At 40.8% G+C, this 19,377-nt stretch overlaps 1 protein-coding gene across 1 annotated transcript; it reads left to right on the top strand.

The window, feature by feature from the left end:
- Positions 1–11,531: 11,531 nt before the first annotated feature.
- C7H5orf58 (chromosome 7 C5orf58 homolog) lies at positions 11,532–17,795 on the top strand. Its single transcript, XM_044916926.1, has 2 exons — positions 11,532–11,625; positions 17,644–17,795. Exons 1-2 carry the CDS (start codon positions 11,532–11,534, stop codon positions 17,793–17,795), a joined length of 246 nt encoding a protein of 81 aa, XP_044772861.1.
- Positions 17,796–19,377: the final 1,582 nt, after the last annotated feature.

Genomic DNA, 19,377 nt, shown 5'->3' with positions numbered 1-19,377 from the left:
GGGAGATGGTGTTTAAGCTGGTGGCTTGGGCTATCTTGGAGAGTTACTCAGTTCCTCTGGGTATCTCCCACGTATACATGCGATATACATACATATTGGTAAAAACAAGACAACAGACCCAAAACGGAGTCACTTATGTTAAGCCCCACATCACCAAACTGAGACCTAATTAAAGTACAGTTTTGGCTCTCCCAGGAATGGAATCTTAAACCAGTCCATCAGGAATCACCTGATTAGCACTAGTTAGGTAATCTGCCTGATAGACTCTTGCCATCCTTAAAGGAAAGTAACCTTGCAATAACCAACCTGCTTTTTTGCCTAATATAACTTCCTTGTTCCTGATCCCTTCTGCCTATAAGTTTTTCATTTTATATAGCTCCTTGGAGCTCCTTTCTATCAGGTAGATCAGATGCTGCCAGATTCATGAATCATTGAATGAGGTCAGTAAGGTCTTTAAAATTTATTCAGTTGAGTTTTTGTTTTTTAACAATGTTAACAAACTTCTGTTTGTCTTTCTGTTGTTAATCTGTCTTTTATTATAGGCTGTCTCAACCAAGAACTTAGAAGCATAGAGGGGAAATTATTTTTTCTCTCCTACAATGGCTAAAAACCACAGGCTTGGGGTCAGATTTGCATCCAAATCCAGTTCTGCAAATAACAAGCTGAGTGACCTTGAGCCATTTGCTCAACTTACAGAAATAAGCAGTGCAGTCTGAATTTGAACCCATGCATATATGATCTCAGGGTCTGGGGTTCCTTACATCCAACAGGTTTGGATTGAAAGGATTTGTTGCTTTCTAGAATGTTCTCAGGCTTCTCTGCTCCATCTGGATGTCTGCCTGGCTTCAGCCATAGTTCCGACTATGTAGTGTTCCTCTTGCAGCCCCATGTGTTCTGGAATCTAGGCTTTGGGACACTTTGTTTGCTTAGGCTCTCCTACCTGTCTCCATTTTTAATTTTGTCAGAGCCATGCATTAAGCAAGAACCAGATCCAATTTATTAATTCCTTTCCTATTCCATGATCATGCCCAGAGGTTTGTAGGCACACACTGTAAATCACGAATAATAATAATAATAATAATAATAATAAAGAGTTGTCTGTTGAAAGCTGCCTTAGGGGACATCTGTCAGCTTGTCAGGGACCCCCAGAGAGCCAACTTCCTCTTCCCTCATTCCAGAATAAACCACAGGAAGAGGAGTCTGTAAGTAACAGGAACTTTGAGGCCAAGTGGAGAGAAATTCCCAGCCCCATCCATGTTCTTGGCTAGCCATGAAATCCTGATCCTTTTTTCCTACAAAAATAGTCAGTGTATATATTAATGTGCCAAGCACTTAGCACAGAAGACCAAATGCATCTTTACAATAGCCCTACTAAGTAAGTACTAAAATTATCCTCACTTTACACATAAGGACACTGAATACTCAGAAAGGATAAGTAATTCTAAGATGTACAACTTATAAACTGAGGAACTGGGATGTAAAACCAGAGACACATGATTCCAAACCTGGTCTCTTTTAGCCACACTAAGCTAACAGAAACTTCTAGATCCTTCTTGAAAGTCTTTTTTGAGCATTCCAGCAAAAATTCCCAAGCTGCGGCCCTGGTACAAAAGAGAATTAGGCCAGTGAAAATGTTGTTTAAAACACACATTGTCCTCCAACTAGCTCCCTTCTCTAGGAGATGGATGAAGATTTTTCATTCATTCAACAAACACTCCCCGGCTCCCACTCTGAGCCAGCCACTGGACTAAGTATTGACAATACAGCGGCAGACAAAGCCCAAGCCCCCACAAGCTGATGGTCTAGCAGAAAAGAAAGACAAAGAAACAAATACAGTAAGTATTTTGGAGTATTCTTAAGAATATAGGGGATACATTGAGAGGACTGGGGGGGAGATGAGTTCCTAAGCAAATACCCCATGTGACATCAGAGACGCTGCAGGGGAGGAATAAGCGTATGGCCCTGCCACTTCCCAGCTGAATGATCTCAAGCCCCAAACTAAACCTCTCTGAGCCTCAATTCCTTCATGTATAAAATGCGGAAAATGCTTTTTTGCAAGCCTGGAACAATTAAGTGAGATAACACAGGCCATTTTTAACATCGCTTTTCTTCTCACTCATCACTAAGTCCGTGCTGATTCTATCTCCTAAATGCTCCCCAATCTCATTTCTGTCTCTTCTGCCATTATTTTGAACGAGGCACTGCCAGCTTTCACATGGACTGCACTAGACTGCTTACTGGACCTCCTGAGCCTATTCTTTTCCTCTTTCTATCTGTTCTCCATCATGAAGCTAGAGTCATCTTTCCAAACCACAAATATGATTGTATTCACCACCACCATTCCCATCCTCCACCTGTTTAAGAACACTTAGTGGCTCCCCACAGGTCTCAGGAGAGACCATAATCCTCCACACAACCTCCATGGCCCTGGCAGGGTCTGGCCTCTGTCCTTCTCTGGTCTCCTTTTGCCCTAGGCACCCCCTCGCTCCCTGCACCCCAGCCTTGCCAGACATGCTTCCAAGCCATCACATCTACTAGGCTATTTTCTGACACAGGGTCCATGACCATGTTGTTTCCTCTGCCTACACTGCTCTTCTCCCCTTCTGATCTCAGCCTGAATGTTCCTACCTCAGGGACACGCTCCCTGAAAGCTGTCCCCACTATGACATGTCATTTTCCTGGACAGTGCTTAATTAAATGATCACTTAATATGTTTTTGTGCCCTTTGTGGGTCCCAGTTTGTCTCTTCCTCCAGACCATGAGCTGTTCGCATCTGGCTCTAGACCAGCAAGAGACCTGTTGGTTGGAGCTCACCACTAAATATCTAAAACTTACTATCTGACACAGACACCAAGCAGAGATATTCCAGAAAGATTCTTTGCATGCACTGATGCATGGGATTCAGTAAGTTTATAAAAACGTGAGTTCCTTTTTCCTTGCTTATGGCTCCTCATGCATACAAATTTTAAAAATCTGCTTTTGTTTTGTGGTTGTTTTAACGAAATAAATGATTTGTATGAGTCCTTAACAGTGCAGACTCCTAGAATTGCTCCCCTGTACAAGAGATGGTCGGCAGAGGGCCCCAGAGGAGCAATTATTGAAGTCAGGTCAGTGAAAGGAGCAGCTGCTGGGAGACAGCAGACCCAGTCCTGGGTCAAGTCCATCCTTGAGCCACTCAGAGAGACCACCACCACCACAACCAGGTGGCATATGGCAGTGGGGGTCTGACTTGCCATGTCCAAATCCTTTGGATATGGCCTCAAGAAACATAGGAATCCATAGGGAAGGAGATCAGAGGCCCGTGTAGATTATTTTAACACAAATCCACCGCTTGCTCCTTAATTTGTCAGTTTTCACGATGAAAAATTTGTAATCAAGAGCTCACACCGTTGGGTTGAGTCATGCATGAGTGTTAGGGGAGATTTGCTTTCTTTGGGAGCCACTTTTCGCTTGCCAGTCGTAGTTTTATTTCCATTTTAATTTTCAGAGCATCTGCCCCCCAGCAACAGCCTGTGGTTTGGAATTCGTGGCTGTGTTGTGTGTTTATGCACTATGCTTGCTTGTAATTGACAAATTTAAATTCTGGTCATATTTCATTTATTACACAGACCCGGGGAAAAATCCTCGGCAAAAACCTAATTACAGCGAAAGTGCCACAAGGTAATTGCTGGGAAAGAACTCCTGCAGCAGCGAGGCTGAATATTTCATCCACCCATAAAACGATTATGCTGACAAGAGTCTGAAAAATAATAAAATCTGTTTAATAAAAAAGAAGCAAAATATCAGTGTTTTTACACACAAAGTATTAAAACATCCTTCATTTTGGACAGATCCTAAGTCATCTGATTTTTATTCAAGCGATGATCCACGGCCCTGATGGTTCCTTCATCAGGGACCGGCATTGCGTGATCCTTCCCGCGCAAAGCTGCTTGGAAGCTCTCAGGCCTGTTGTTGTTTCCTAGAACAGCCACGAGTCTGCTTTTCATGGCTGTGTCGGATCTTTGGTCTGTGTTCCAGTATGAGAGAGCAGACAGAACTAAGGGGAAAGCTTAGTGTTTACGTTGCGGTGGTTCATCCACTTTCTGCTTCGCTCCCAGGGGGGCTGTCCCTCTTGCAGAGGGCTCAGGGGCCACAAAGGGGGACTTCTGCTGTCAGAGCGTTGCCGGGAGTCCAGCTGAGCGGCGGGTGCTAATGCGCAGCCTGGTTTCCCTGACTCTCAAGGATGCTGCTATAGCAGCAGGCCAATTCATTTACCCAGGCTGAACTGAACTGAACAAGGATTTATTGAGCACTTACTATATTCCAGGAGTGGGATTAGGCACAGGATACCATGATAAACAATAAAGGGTGATGGGGAACAAGATGTTCCTGCCCTTCCAGGAGGTATATATTAGTGAGGCAGACCCAAACAAAACCAACAAAAGTAAACAGAAACATAAATTTTAAAATTACAAATGATATCGAGTGTTCTATGGCAACAAGGGGCTGGGATAGAGAATGGGGTAACATTAGAGGATGGCCCTTCCGAACCCTAAAGCATGAAAAGGAGCCAGTATGGGAGGGCCGGAAGGAAACAGTTACAAAAGAGTTGTTGGCATGGACTGGGAGTGTTTGAGGAGTGTGGGGGAGAGAGACCGACCGGAGCTCAGGGTCAGCAGGTGGGTGCTTCTTCCCAGGGCTATAGGAAGCCACTGGAGGGCTTTAAGCTAGAGAATGGCACGATCTAATTTACATCTCAAAAAGCTCATCCCGTTGTAGTGTGTAGAGCCAGCGGATCATCATGTGCAAGAGCAGCAGCGGTAAAACCCACGAGGATGCTATTGCAAGCAGCACAGGAAGGGCTCGTGGTTTCCCACGGCAGGGGGTGGCTGCAGAGCTAGAAGTAGGCGGAGTTTTATTGCCAAAAATTACACATACAGATGTAAACGTTTGAGAAAAATCACATAACGTCTCAGACCTTAGCACTAGATTTCCATCACGATGGCAAGGGAAACTGGAAGCCAACAAACAAAAAGCAGAGGAAACAGAAGAAATACAGACCTAAATTAGGAAGAACCTGAATCTGGAATGTCCATCCCCTTCCCCCACGCCCATGAATCAGAGGACATGGTGAGTCTCCATGCTGCTGTGCTGGGGGGGCCTTCCACCCGAAACACTTTCCTCTCTCAAAGGGAAATTAAATGGACTGATTTATGCTTGAAAATTACATGTCTATATACGTAATATGTATATAAAAATATATATTTATATCTAATGTATATTAAATTATATATGTGTGTATTATATATGTGTATAATTCTGGCATCAGTGGCCAAAATAAGTTTCAACCATGGTCATGCACATGGGATTTGTAGAAGATGCCCAGTGAAGCCAGTAAGTCACTCACTATTCCTCCACAGTATGGTTTGCAGTCGAACTAGGTTAAGATGGAAGGAGGAAGGATTAAGAATGCAGATTTAGGGACCCCCTACCTTAGATGTACTAAATCAAAGTCTTTGGGGTGAGCCTGGGAATCTGCATTTTCACGAGCTTCCTAAGTAACTGCACCGTAAGGCTTGAAAAGCTCTGCTTTACAGTGATTGATGTTGTGCCCACATTCAGAGATGCCCTGGAGAGTTTAAAATATAGAGAAGAGGATTGGGACTAAAGTCACAGCTGGGCTATATAAATAAACACAGAGGAATGAAATCACGCATAAATCTCACTTTACCCAGAGATCCTTGTTAACATTTGGGTGTATATTCTTCCAAACCTGCTTTTATGCATATATACATATTTTCATTTACAAAAGGTGCGTATACACTTATATTCTATTGTAATTGACTTCATGAATGTAATATAATTTTTTCATGAAGATACTCATTTTTCATTGCATGGCCAGCTGATGAAGGTGAGGTGTGGGGAGGTGAAGGTATTGCCTAGGGGGAGAAACATCTGATCAGGATCTATGTCTTTAATAAAGAGGGGAAGTATTGTTGGGGGATGCAGGGCTGACATGATAGAATTGGAAACATATTTTATTTGGGGACAGAAAAGGTTTTCTCTGATTGGCGGATCTCTGGAAATAAACACAACTTGTATCATGAATATGCCTTGCTGGATAAAGGCACTTTCTAAAAAGCCAAGCACAAAGAGTTTTCAGACAAACGGGCATAGCAAGCAACTGTCAAAAACAGCACCATGCTGAATATTGTCAGCTTTTGTCCATTTGCTTCATTCTTGCATTACAGGAATGTTGAAGGAAGAAGAGAGCCAAATTCTGGCACAGTAAGTGTATGTATTTTATTATTTCGGGCATCAAGTTGGAAAACCTCAATATTCTCTCTTGGCTTCTGATACCTACTGAATCTACAAGCCTTCAGACTGTTTGCTTTTCTTTTTAGGGGTTGAAGTGTTTGGGGCATAGGGTTGCCAAATTTAGCAAATAAAAGTACAGGATTCCCAGTTAAATTTGACTTTTAGATAAACAAATAAGTTGTAAATGTAAGTATGTACCACACAATATTCAGGAAATACTTATTTGTAAAGAAATTATTTGTTTTTTACTTAAAATTCAAATTTCACTGGGTGTCCTGTATTTTATCTGGCAGCTATCCTTGGATACCTTCCTATTTCAGAGGAAAATGTTGATACAGACTGTAATTTCTTTTTTTCCTCAGCTTTATTGAGGTATAGTTGACATACAGCATTACATTTAAGGTGTACAATGGGATGCTTTTATGTACATAACTATTGTGAAATGTTTACCATAACAAGGTTATCCATGACTTCACATAATAAGCATTTTATTATGTTGTTGCTTTTATGGTGAAAACATTAAAGGCTCCACTTTCATAGCAGCTTTCAAATACACAATAGAATATTGTTAACAACAGTTACCATTTTGGATCCTTGGAATTTATGCATCTTGTAACTGAAAATCTGTCCCCTTTCCCCAACATCTTCACGTTTCCCCCACCCCCTAACCTCTGGCAAATGCCATTCTACAATCTGTTCCTAGGAGTTCAATGTTTTTAGATTCCACGTATAAGTCTCTGTCTGACATATTTCACTTAGCATAATGGCCTCAAGGTCCATCCCTGTTTCACAAATGGCAGGATATCTTTCTTTCGTGTAATTCCTTCATTAGAAGTGAAAATACTTTAGTTACAGCAAGCAATGTGGATTTTTGTTAGTAACACCTTTCTGTAGTTCAGGAGTGAGTTTCTTCTGGAGAAAAAGAAAACGATTTTGCCCAATGGAACATCAGCTGCTTGAAGAAGACAATGGGCAGGGAGCCCACGTTTCACCTCAGATCACAGTGGCCAAAGTCACGTGCCTTCTCCCTTTCTTTCTGTGATTGGCTATGGGGAGAACATTGGTTGTTCTGACACGTGGAGATTACCTTGATCCACCAGATACAGGTCATGCTTCACGGGTAATGATCTAAGCATACACTTGTCACCACCTACATTTATATGCAAGAAGGTTGCACAAACCCATATTCAGATGGGAGTTGGAGCTGCAACGGGAGCCAGTCCCCAGGCAGAGACCAGCACTTGGAATTGATGATGAGCAGGGAAACAATGGGAATGGGAACTTTGAGAGCAAGTGCAAGAAGTGAGATAATTTACTCAATTTGTTTTCCTGGAAACGAAGACTTTATGTCAAGAATTCGTAGTAAAACTAACTGAGGCACTCACACCCGACTCCATAAAACGCTTAATCACCTTGTTCTGTAACAACTTTTCTCTTTATGGGAGAATTTACCAGCTTTTTAATCTTCTTTATTTGATTAACATTAGAATCAACAACTGCAACCTGTGTGAAGTTCCAGTAAAGCGTTGCAAACTTATTAAGGAAGATAGATTTTTTTAGGGCCTCATCTATAACAGTCTCAAGCTTTAAGTAGCAGATCATGCTTTTAAAGTTTTATTTTCTCAGGAAAAGAAATAATAATCTATAGTTACTTGGCGAGGAAAAACACTACAATAAGTAGTCATCGTTACTCTAAGACATTTTTATGAAGGAAAATACATTATTACAATCTATCTTTTCCTGAGTCCACATTTCTTTTTTCTTCTTATACCACTTATTTTAAAGAAACACAAAGTTGATTCTTCTTCTTCTTCTTCTTTTTTTAAAGGCTTAATGATGATCTTTTCCAAATTACAGCGTTTGAGTCTACTCATAAGAAGTAATCAGCTTTCGGGATAGGGGGAAGTTCTATCAGAAATCCTGTAAGCAGAGTCCTAATCCACAGGTATCTGAGCTGAAGCAGGTCACACAAACACTTCCTGAATCCTGTGAATGGGGTCAGTGGGTTTGGGATGATGGGGCCCCACAGACACCACATCCTACGAAGACGCAGCCCCCATCATCCCTGGATTTTCAGGATTCTCAGTCTCAATGCTATCTCAACCCACCTATGCTTTTCACCCTACTTCTCTTAAACACCTTATCTCCTTCTGCTATAATCTATGTGGCGTTTCCAAACACACAATCTGGATGCACGTCTGAGGTGCAGTTTTCACTAGTTTGAATCAATACAAGGGGGAGACATCCAGTAAGATTTTTATTAAGCTGGTCTTACTCTGAAATTACTATAACCTTTCTTCTTTTTTCTTTCTTCCTTTCTTTTTGGATGTCAAATTATCTCTGCGTTTATAAAAACAGTGATGGCAGTTATTTTTGCTTTGTTAATGTCCTTAATTTAGAAAATAAATGTTGCTCACCACGTGTTGGTCACTTGCATGCTTGTATGTGCATTAGTACACCTGCGTTTAAGGTCAGTGATCTGCGAAATAAGTACATCTAACACTGCATCAGACAACATACTCCACAGTGTCAAACTGAAAGTGACTGAATATAAAATAAACAACAGACTATGTGCTCTCAGTTGTCAGGAAAAGACTGGTTTGAGAGCTGCTGGGTATTATAGGGGAGGCTTAGTTAGAGAAGGCAAAGACTTACTTAGCCTAAAGCCTTCCCGAGGGAAAGTCTTTGAGTCAGCCCCAGAGGTTGCAGTGCCAGAGATTCCTCTTGGAATCTAGCAAAGATAGCTTGAATCCCAGCTTTTCCACTGGCAAGAGACCAGTGTATATCTCCACTGGCCTGTACTCTTCACTCATCTATAAAAATTTATAGGAATGGTAATAACTAACATTTATTGGGCACATCATCTGCCAAGCCCCTTTGAGGCATTATCTCACTTAATCCTCAAAAGAATACTAGAAGACAGTTATTATTATCTTCACGTGATAGATGAGGACACTTAAACTCTAAATGATTAAACTGTTTACCAGCATCTCTCTAGCTAAACAAATGCTGGAGTAGGATTCAAACCTGAGCAGTTTCAGTCCAGGGTCTAGCCTTAATCGCACTCCTATACTGTGAAAATTAAATGCAGATAAGGGCTGGGAAGCACCTAGCACAGTGCCTGGCACACTGGAAGCAAAAATGTCAGCGCCTTCTCCACCCTCCCTCTCTGCCCACAGGTCCGCGCCAGTCCCTTCCAGCTCAGCACCCAGCACCTTCTCAGCAGGGGCCGTGCCTGGGACTACAACTCCCAGGATGCAGCAGGCAGAGAAGCTGGCCAATCAGGATGCACAGTCCTCCTATTCGCAGTCGGCTCCGCCCCACCTGCTGTCAGAGCTTTGGTGACGGTTGGCCAGGTGGGTCCTCACGGGGTTGGTTTGTGGGCCAGCCAAGGGTACTGGGTTTTAAGTAAATCCTAATCCGGTTTGGGGGCAAGGCGAAGGCTGTTGAAATGTCCAGGATGCCTCAGACTCCATCGTCGGCCTCCAAATGGGCGGGCCCCCAAGGGCCCGGGGCTCCTCACAGGCATCCGTGGGTTCCAGAAGGGGCCGGTGGTTGTCCCAAGGCCAGGGTCACGCGGAGTGCGTTTTGCGTCGTCCTGATCCGGTTTGGGAGCAGGAGGGCTGTGGAAACTTCGAGGGTATCTTCAGTCACCAAGTGGCGGTTGGGTGGGCCAGCGGCACCTTGGGCCTCCTCGCTGGTGTAGGTTGGGATGAGAGGGAGGGGTTGGCCTTTAGAACCACAGCTGTGGGGATGATCCTCGCTTCTCAGGACGAGGGCCTGAACCCTCCTGCCTCCCGGCCTTCTGGCTGGAGGTCAGTGCCTTAGCTGCATTAGTGCCTTCTGTCTACGGTATCGCGGCCTCTGATTCCACTAGTCCCTCTGTCCCCAGAGCCCGCTCACCACTTCTCACCTCTGGGGAATGCCCTTTGACCGGCCTCTCCTTTCTCTCTGAGCGATGGCCTACCTGAGATCTCCACGGAAGGCCTGACACACCTCTGACCTCTCTCCAGTCCAGTGGGGTCCAGCCCCAGCTCTGCCTCCCGACCCCACCCATGCAAGGGCACACTCGAGGGTGCTGGATAACCAGACCCGGGATGGGAGGGTCAAGTTTCTTGGACATTTCTCTATCCATGTAGTTTCTACTTCCCTCTAGGTTTTTTAATTTTTTTTTTTTTTACAACCATTCCTCATTTTTAAAGCTCTTTAATTACACTTTCTCCACCCTCTTTATTTTAATCAGCTTTTCTCCCCCCCATCCCAAACACAAATCTTTTGATTTGTTATACCCAACCAAGTAAGATAGCTACCATTCCCTTTATGGCTTCTAGGGTATTGTAGGTGGACGCAAAATATATTTTATTCACTGGAAAATGAAATTTTTATACCTTTGTAGTGGCTCTAAAGTGAGTGAAGTAGGATAAATTCCTCGACTCAGGAGAAAGCAGAGACAAGAAATTGACTTAACGGTTAGTTTATTTTCATTATTTTGAACAAGCAGCCTGACCCATAACTGCCCGCCTTTCACACTGCTGGAGTGGTGTATGCTAATTGTGGTTTATTTTTTCAAGTCATTTTGAGAGATTTGAATGGCTAAGATTAGTTTCTAGTGAACCACCTGTTTATGTATTTGTACCTGGCACAGTTGGTTAAAAAAATAGGTACTGTACATATAACATGGTAACCTGTTGATTTACACATTTTAGTTAACCAGAATTTTAAAAAAGTGCATTGCCCTAATTCCCAAAGCTAAAATAAAAGTGGTCCTTTTGCCATCTTCTTAGTTTATAAATTATAAATGAATCTTATTTTGAGTTTTACTATGAACTTAGAGTTTTAATGTGGACCTGTCATTCAAGAATCAATTAGAAGAATACACTGTCTTACATAAACAAAAATAGAGAAACTTTTATACGACTACTCAATTATAAGGTAGTTTATAAGTGCTGAGGCTTTCTGAAAAGGGGACCTCTGCATTTCCATTGTAAGGGCCCCATCTTATTATCTGGTTTCATTAAAGAAGAATTCTAGTTGGAGGTGTCTTCAGTTGGAAAATATGAACAAGTTGATGACTTACTATGCTAGAATTTTAACCGTGATGTTGACTATCATTTCAGAATTATTTCAGTTCTGAAATAACAGATTTTCCTTTTAGAAATACCAAAGCTTTAAGTATTTTCAAAGTGCATGTAAATGCTTCTAATTTATACATTTTGTTTCTCTTTTAAAATCAGATGTTTAAGAATAATGTTCCTGACCATGAGCTAAATGTGGAAGCCATAATTAAAAACATTAACACAATTTCTTCAGAGTTGAAGAAGATGAAAGGTAAGTATGGAATCCCCGAATTAAAATGTTTGTATGCCATAGTTATAAAGCAAACAATAGAGCCAAATTGTGCTTCTGCGGGATATAACTGAATTTGCCTACTAATTAGGATTTCTCTACTTCTTAAGAAATGTTGACACTGTAATATGAACTAGATCTCTAAAGATGAGTTATGTTTGAAAATTTTCCTGGGAGTTAGCAGACTTGAATTCCCATCCCTGACACTAACAAGCTTATGATGTTGTCTAACTAACCTCTTTAAATTTATTTACTTTCCTTCCTTCCCTTCAATAAACCATTGCACGATGACGTCACGTTCTGCAAAATTCAGTGTCTCTATCCATTAATCTTTACCAAGCCCCTAAGGTTCCTTCCAAATTAAAATTATACGTTAGTTTGATTCTGTGAGTTCAGGGTTCTTCATTTTAAACAGATTCATAGAGTAGGATTAGACCTTACAGTTCATGACGTTTAGTCATTCACCTCACGGACATTCTGTTATTTTATCCCAAACATGTAACATTTCCGTGATTGAATATTTCTAGGGACAATTTATCCCTGACCCAAATTTCCTCTGTTGGAATGCCCTCCCTCTCTCACCAGTCAGCCTCTTCCTTTTTAGATGGTTCCTCCTTATGGACTAGCTGAAATCCATTCTCGTCTTCCTTTCACACACTTGTCCTATTTCTAAACATGAAACTACACTGAATATGTAGTTACTCTTCTTATGACAGCTCTTGGATATTTAAAGATAACCTCTCTGTCAGTTACAAGGAATTCAGCTATAAAAGTAACAAAATATCGACTTAATGTGGCTTATACAACAAGGAAATAAGAGATCCAAGGTAGGGCAGTCCCAGAGTTAATTCAGAATTTTAAAGGCTTCTGACCATACCAGGTTCTTCCCATTTATCTCCTCTGTTATGTTGACTCTGTTTATCACTCATAGTCATTACCTGCAGGTGTGGCCATCGGCAGACACTGCATCTGCCTATCTCTATAAAAGCCTTTCCTCGGGTCCCTCCAGCACAGTTTCCCTTTCCTTTCATGGCCACATTTGCATCGAATGCATATGCCTACATCAGCTGCTGTTAAGGGGGATGGGACGGCCAAGACCAGTTTGGGCCAGTCAGGACTTACTGCTGGAGCTGGGGAAAGGATCACCTCAGATGGAATCACATTGTACCACCAAAAACAAGAGGGAAGTGCTTGTTAGTTAGGCACCAAATAGTGGGTGCCACATTTCCCAGACTTTGATATTCGAACCCTGCTGTCTCAAGAGATGTTAATAAGTGGTGTGCAGTAAGAACAGAGTCCACATTATTAGGGTCAAATAAATTTGGGAAGTGCTTTATTCTGTATATTTCTCTCAAAAATTCACAGTACATATTAACAAAGGCTCTGAGGAATCTGATGTAAAGAAATCTCGTTATCTTTGCTTAATTCATCACCCCTCAAAACCAAACTCAACGATACAGTTAAGGATTTCCTTTCTAAAATGTGAATCTCCTGAAAACTCTCATTAGTTCACTATTGCCCCAGAATAAAGTCCAACAAACCTCCTAGAATGGACTATAAGACCTCTTGAGATCAGGCCCCTGCCTACCTCTCCAGTATCTTATCATTCTTTTATCCCTGCACATTCTGTGCTTCAGCCATACCGAACCATTTGCTGAGCTACATATTTGCTCTTCATTCGTATCTGTACCTTAATAACACATGCATCTTCTGAAATGCCCACTGCTGCACCCCCACCTCCACCCAGACAGGTTAACTGCTACTTAGTAGTCAAGGTTACTTCCACTGGCAAAATTTTTTTAAGCAAGCATGTTATCTCTTCTACCTTTTCATATCTATCACACTGTGTTGTAATTGCATGTTTACTTACTTTTCCTATCCCTGCTCAACTGTAAGCCCCTTAAGGGTCTTCCAGGCCCTTAACATAGCACCTTGATATAACAGGTTCTTGGAAATGTTTATTAAATGAATAATTGGTGTCTGGATACTTGTGTTCATTTAAAACAGAGAAGCTTTAGATTTTCTCAAACTTGATTAACTGTTCTAACTTGGGGATTATTCTTTCGTGAAGTAAAATAGAAATGTGATGAATGTGTTCCTGAGAAGCTGTGGAGTAAGTCAGGCAGTTAGGCTATAGGGGCTTGTAGAGCTGGAGTCAGAGGGCAGACTTCTGGTAAACATGGAAGATTAAATGAACAGCACTCCTTTTAGCCACACTTCCTTTTCTCAATAATAATGTCAATAGCTGACACATAGTATTTACCATAATCCAGATGCTCTTCCAAGAGCTCTGTATAAATGGACTCAATTGTCATTACAACCTTGTGAGGAAGAAAATATTACCACTGGCATTTACAAAGAGAGAAACAGACATAGAGAGGTTAACTACTCTTCCTAGATCACACAACTAGTCACAAAGAAACCTGAGATTTAAATTTAAAGTGATTTTAAAGAGACAAAAATGCACAAGGTAAAGAGCTCTCAAAAAAAGTTAACAGTGAAACAGAAAGCAAATGGAAGCAAACAGAAAAGTCTGAACCCTAAAGTCCAAAAATCTGATCTGTGAGCTGGCTGGGTAGAGCCAATGAAGACTCAGCATATGGTGGCACCAGAATCCTCAGGAAGTGGGGGTAAAGGTGGGTTTAAGAACAGGAAGGCTGGTTAAATGTTTAAGAAGTTGTAGACCCTAGAGAGATAGATGGATGGATGGATAGATAGATAGATAATTAAAAGGGGGCACCTGGGTGGCTCAGTCAATTAAACATCTGATTCTTGATTTCAGCTCAGGTCATGATCTCAGGGTCATGAGATGGAGCCCTGCATGAGGCTCTGCGCTAGGCATGGAGCCTGCTTGAGACTCTCTCTCTCTCTTTTTTTTAATTTAAAAAACTTTTACTCTCCTTCTATGCCTCCCCCACCTCTCTCTCTTAAAAAAAGAAGAAGAAGAAGAAGAAGTTGTAGACCTCTAAGTTCTCTTCCCCTCTCTGAACTAGGCAACTGTTCCTTTTCTATGACAGAAGAGTTGAGTTTAGGGGCGCCTGGGTGGCTCAGTTGGTTAAGCGACTGCCTTCGGCTCAGGTCATGATCCTGGAGTCCCGGGATCGAGTCCCGCATCGGGCTCCCTGCTCCGCAGGGAGTCTGCTTCTCCCTCTGACCCTCCTCCCTCTCATGCTCTCTGTCTCAAATAAATAAATAAAATCTTTAAAAAAAAAAAAAAAAAAAAAAAAGAAGAGTTGAGTTTATTCCCTGACAGGATCTCTGGCCTGGAGCCATTAGCCACAAGTTGAGGCAAAGAGTACTGTACTGAAAACAAAGATATTAAGACAAAGTTTACATACTGAATTACAAGACTCCCAGCTTTCTCTTCCCACTTGGCTATAAAACATTGGCAGCCAGATTTACACCCTCAAGCAGATTTTTCTTTCAGGAATCTGACTAGCCTAAGAGAAAAAAATCTAAAGACACTGAGAGCAGAGATTTCCCCCAACAAAATACCCAGCCAGCTCACCCCCCAGGACAGGCTACCATAGGCACAGAGTTTCCAGTTGTCTTTACTGCCATGGTCTTAAATATGAGCAGATAGCTCTGGAGCAATAGATATTTGATGAAAGCATCTAATATGAAAAGCAGAGACAAAGTCAATACATGGATTCCATCAATGAGGAAGAAACAGAAATCATGAATTAAGATGAAAACTCCCAAGAAACTATCAACAGCTGAGGAGAAGTAAAAGAAGATGCTATGACCATGAAACAGGAACATGATCCTATAAAAAAATTTTAGAGAAGGGAATTCTTGGAAATTAAGTGAGACAATAGAAATAACCTCTGTGGAAGGGTTTAAGGATAAAAGGAGAATCCCCTAGAGGGGAAAAAAAAAAATAGAGGTGGAAAGTTTTAGGGAGCAAAAAATTACAAGATCAGTCAAGGAAGTTCAACATTCAGTAAACAGGAGTGTTATTAAAAAAAGAATGCAGACACTGCACAGGGAGGAATTCATTAAAGAACTAATCTGAGAAAAATTTAAAGAGCTGAAGGAGAGCAGTTTCTATAATGAAAGAGGCCAACACGGTGGTTGAAAGTAGACCCCCAAGTACAATACTGTGAAATTTTGTTCTGGAAGAACAAAAAGTCCTTGAAGTTTCTAAAGAGAAACAATGATTAAGGATTAGAATCATGAAAATTCTCAAAGCTACACTGGAAGCTAGAAGACAGTGTAGCAAGGCCTTGGAAATCTGAAGAAACATGATTTCTAACCTATATTTCTATAGTCAATCTATTAAAGCATTGGTATAGAGAGAGAAATTTTCAGACATAAAATTTTTCCCCCTTCAGAAAGTTACTGATCACTCAGGTCATATTCCACCAAACAAGGTAGCAGACCAAAAGAGAAAGAAATGGGATTCTGGAAAAAGGATACTCCACACAAGGGAGGGAGGAAAGAAGTCCCTAGGATAATGGTGAAGGGAGTTTTCCGATGTGTGCTGTACTGCAGTTCTAGAGAGCAAGCAGTCCAGACTAGAGTAGATCATAAGGCTCTAGGAGAGGAGAGACTTTCAACAATCAGATAGCTAAGGCATCTGACTATATACTTGGAGGAGATCGGCCCAACTGGGGAAGATTTGGGATATATTTATGATAATTAAGCAGTGAAGACAAGAAAATTACTAACTGATTGGGTGGCACCATGCAGGAAGGGAAATGTATTGCAAGGCTCAGCTGTGGAGAATATTTATATAATCAAAACGTTTTAACCTTTAAATATTGAGCTAACAAAAATTGTACTCTTGGGTGCCTGGGTGGCTCAGTCGTTAAGCATCTGCCTTCGGCTCAGGTCATGATCCCAGGGTCCTGGGATCGAACCCCGCATCGGGCTCCCTGCTTGGTGGGAAGCCTGCTTCTCCCTCTCCCACTCCCCCTGCTTGTGTTCCTGCTTTCGCTCTCTCTCTCTCTGTCAAATAAACAAATACAATCTTTTAAAAAAATAAAAATAAAAAAAATTGTACTCTTAAGTACACTCTGGGGGAGTGGGGGGTGAGTGAAAAGAACTGTATCATAATCTTCTGTAGTCAGAAGCACATAGATAATACCTACAGTTGAAAAAATAAAATATGAATGTCACTTAGAGATATGGAGGTAAATACCTGCCCCCCAAACAAAACCAAAAGACACCAAACACAGACACATACAAAACAACAAAAGCAACAAAAACAATATGAGCAAGAAAAAAAAGTTAAAAGTGGTTGCCTCTTGGAGATAGGAACTGCTAATATTTGTAACATGCTTTATAGACCTGTTTGATTCTCTATACATAACATATAACACAAAAATAGTAACTTTACAAAAAGCATAAATCAAATTTGTATAAATCAAGTTGCAGTTCAGTAAGATAGCGGAGCCTTCTAGTTAATTTTTATGCCATGCTTATTTTATAGTATATAAATTTGACTTTAAGTCAAGATGGGGCACACTTAATTGTGGTCTGATCAATAATCACTTAGGAGAAAACTAAGAATTAGAAATAGCTACTAAAAGTAATAATAGGGACACCTGGCTGGCTCGGTTGGTAGTTTATAAGTGCTGAGGCTTATAAAGAAATTACCTTTTTCTTAGGAGGAAAATACAGAACAGGAATTCTTGCAATTCTTGAACTCAGGGTTGTGGGTTCGAGGCCCACACTGAGTATAGAGATTATGTAAAAATAAAATCTTTTTTTTTTCAAAGATTTTATTTTAGAGAGAGATAGAGTTCGAGCGGGGCGAGGGGAAGAGGGAGAGGGAGAGAGAGAATCTCAAGCAGACTCCGAGCTGAAACCAGAGCCTGACACGGGCCTCCATCTCAGGACCCTGAGATCTTGAGCTGAAATCAGGAGTCAGACACTCAACTGAGAGCCACCCAGGCACCCACCCAAAATAAAATCTTTAAAAAAAAAAAAGTAATAATAGTTGTCTATGACATATGTGCTCCAAGACAGTATCTTCTATTATTTTGTTTTACACAGAGCTCTCCCAGTTGCTGCTTTGCGACCTTACTTTACATTTTAATCATCCTGTGAAGACAGATGACTTACAGGAACCAGAAGGGAAAACCCCCCTCTTTGAAGAATCTAAAATATCAGATGTATCCTTTGCTTCTACCAGTTTTTCTATCTGATTTCTTTTTGTTTGTTGTGAATTTGTAACTGTATTTATTGTAGAATTAACATGTATCTGGGAGAATTGAGTCTACTAATATATTTAATATGATAAAAAACAAAATAAAAATATGATGAGTTGTAAATAATTATTTAATATTCTTGAAGGCTGTTTTATTGTTTTAATGTTTCGAAGAATGGCTAATTCATTTCACTAGTGGCAAGAATATGATATAGGAAATTGGCCATGGGGCATTGCTTATCCTTTACTTTATGCTTGAATTTGGCTCAGATTGAAAGAGAGTTAACCAAATTAGAAGTGGATGGTATGAATTTGTATTAATCAGATCTCTCCTGGTAACAAGTGCCAAAAACAACTCAAGTTAGCTGAAGCATTTATTGGGTCATGTGACTTGGAAGCGGTTGAAATAGATGTCAGGGACTCTGCTAATTTATCATCTGTTTATAACCTGGTTCTATTTCTGTGCATTGACTTTATCCTCTTCTGTTAGACTGGTTTCCTACATATGGCAGGTAGAAGAGGGTAGAGACATGGCAGCGGACATGATTCACTACCAAATAGTTGCTTTGAAATCTATGACCTCTTTCATTTCAGAGATTTTCAAACATAAAGGACAGTAGGCCCTAAAGCAAGACACAAGATCAGCTCACAGTGTCTGCTATCCTCACCACCCAACTCAGTGTTTAACACAGAATAGGCACTAATTAAATGCTTGTTGAAATCCCATTGAATAAACATGGAAATGAATGAAGATTTTTCAGCTTTAGGACTCCCTAGCTCTGGACCCTAAATTGAGAACTCCCAGTTTGTAAGGATGAAGCTTGATGAAACATTATCATCATCATTGGTTAAAAGTCTCCACATACCTGTTATCTTAACAAATTATCAGTTTTAACCAGGTGACGTCTAAGCTCCCTTCTGATGTTCTATTAATTAACTTATGAAAATGAAGAGGCAAGATATTTTTCTTTGCCCCTCAGAAAACTTGCAGATTAAGTAGAGAAGCCGAAAATTTTTGTCGTTAATGAAAGTTGTGGAATAATAACCAAGGCCCCCAAGGGGAAAACTTGAAGAACAACCAAATGCCTGGTTTTTGTTGTGCTGAATACCTACTACTGTCTGTTAAGTGAGATAAGTAAACTGAAGGAAAGAGCTGTGTTGCTTCAAAGGATCTATAAAGCCTTTTTAGGAATGATGATGAGAAGGGCTTTATGGTAGAGTTGTCAGGGGATAAAAGAGATAGAAGGAAGGCATCTAATAGGCAAGTCTGATCACATTTTTCTGTGTATATGCAATGCTCTTTCATCTTTGCTGGAAGACTTTGGTAAAATCCACATCACTTGAAAATGCTTTTGGATTTGTGGGAATTGCAGAGGAGGTGGGATGTGGGTGTTGGGATATGATGCACTTATATATCCAGACGTATTTGACACCAAAGCCTCATCTCTAAATTTAAAATGATTACTTTCGGTATTTGTAGCTTAAATTTGCTTTAAAACAAAAATATAATAGTATGGACTAAACAAAGTCAATAGTTTTAGGAACACAAAAGTAAAGCAAAAGGAAAATTAATTTTAATC

Source organism: Neomonachus schauinslandi, chromosome 7, assembly GCF_002201575.2.
Source record: "Neomonachus schauinslandi chromosome 7, ASM220157v2, whole genome shotgun sequence".
NCBI lineage: Eukaryota > Metazoa > Chordata > Mammalia > Carnivora > Phocidae > Neomonachus > Neomonachus schauinslandi.
This window is presented reverse-complemented; position numbering and strand designations above follow the sequence as displayed.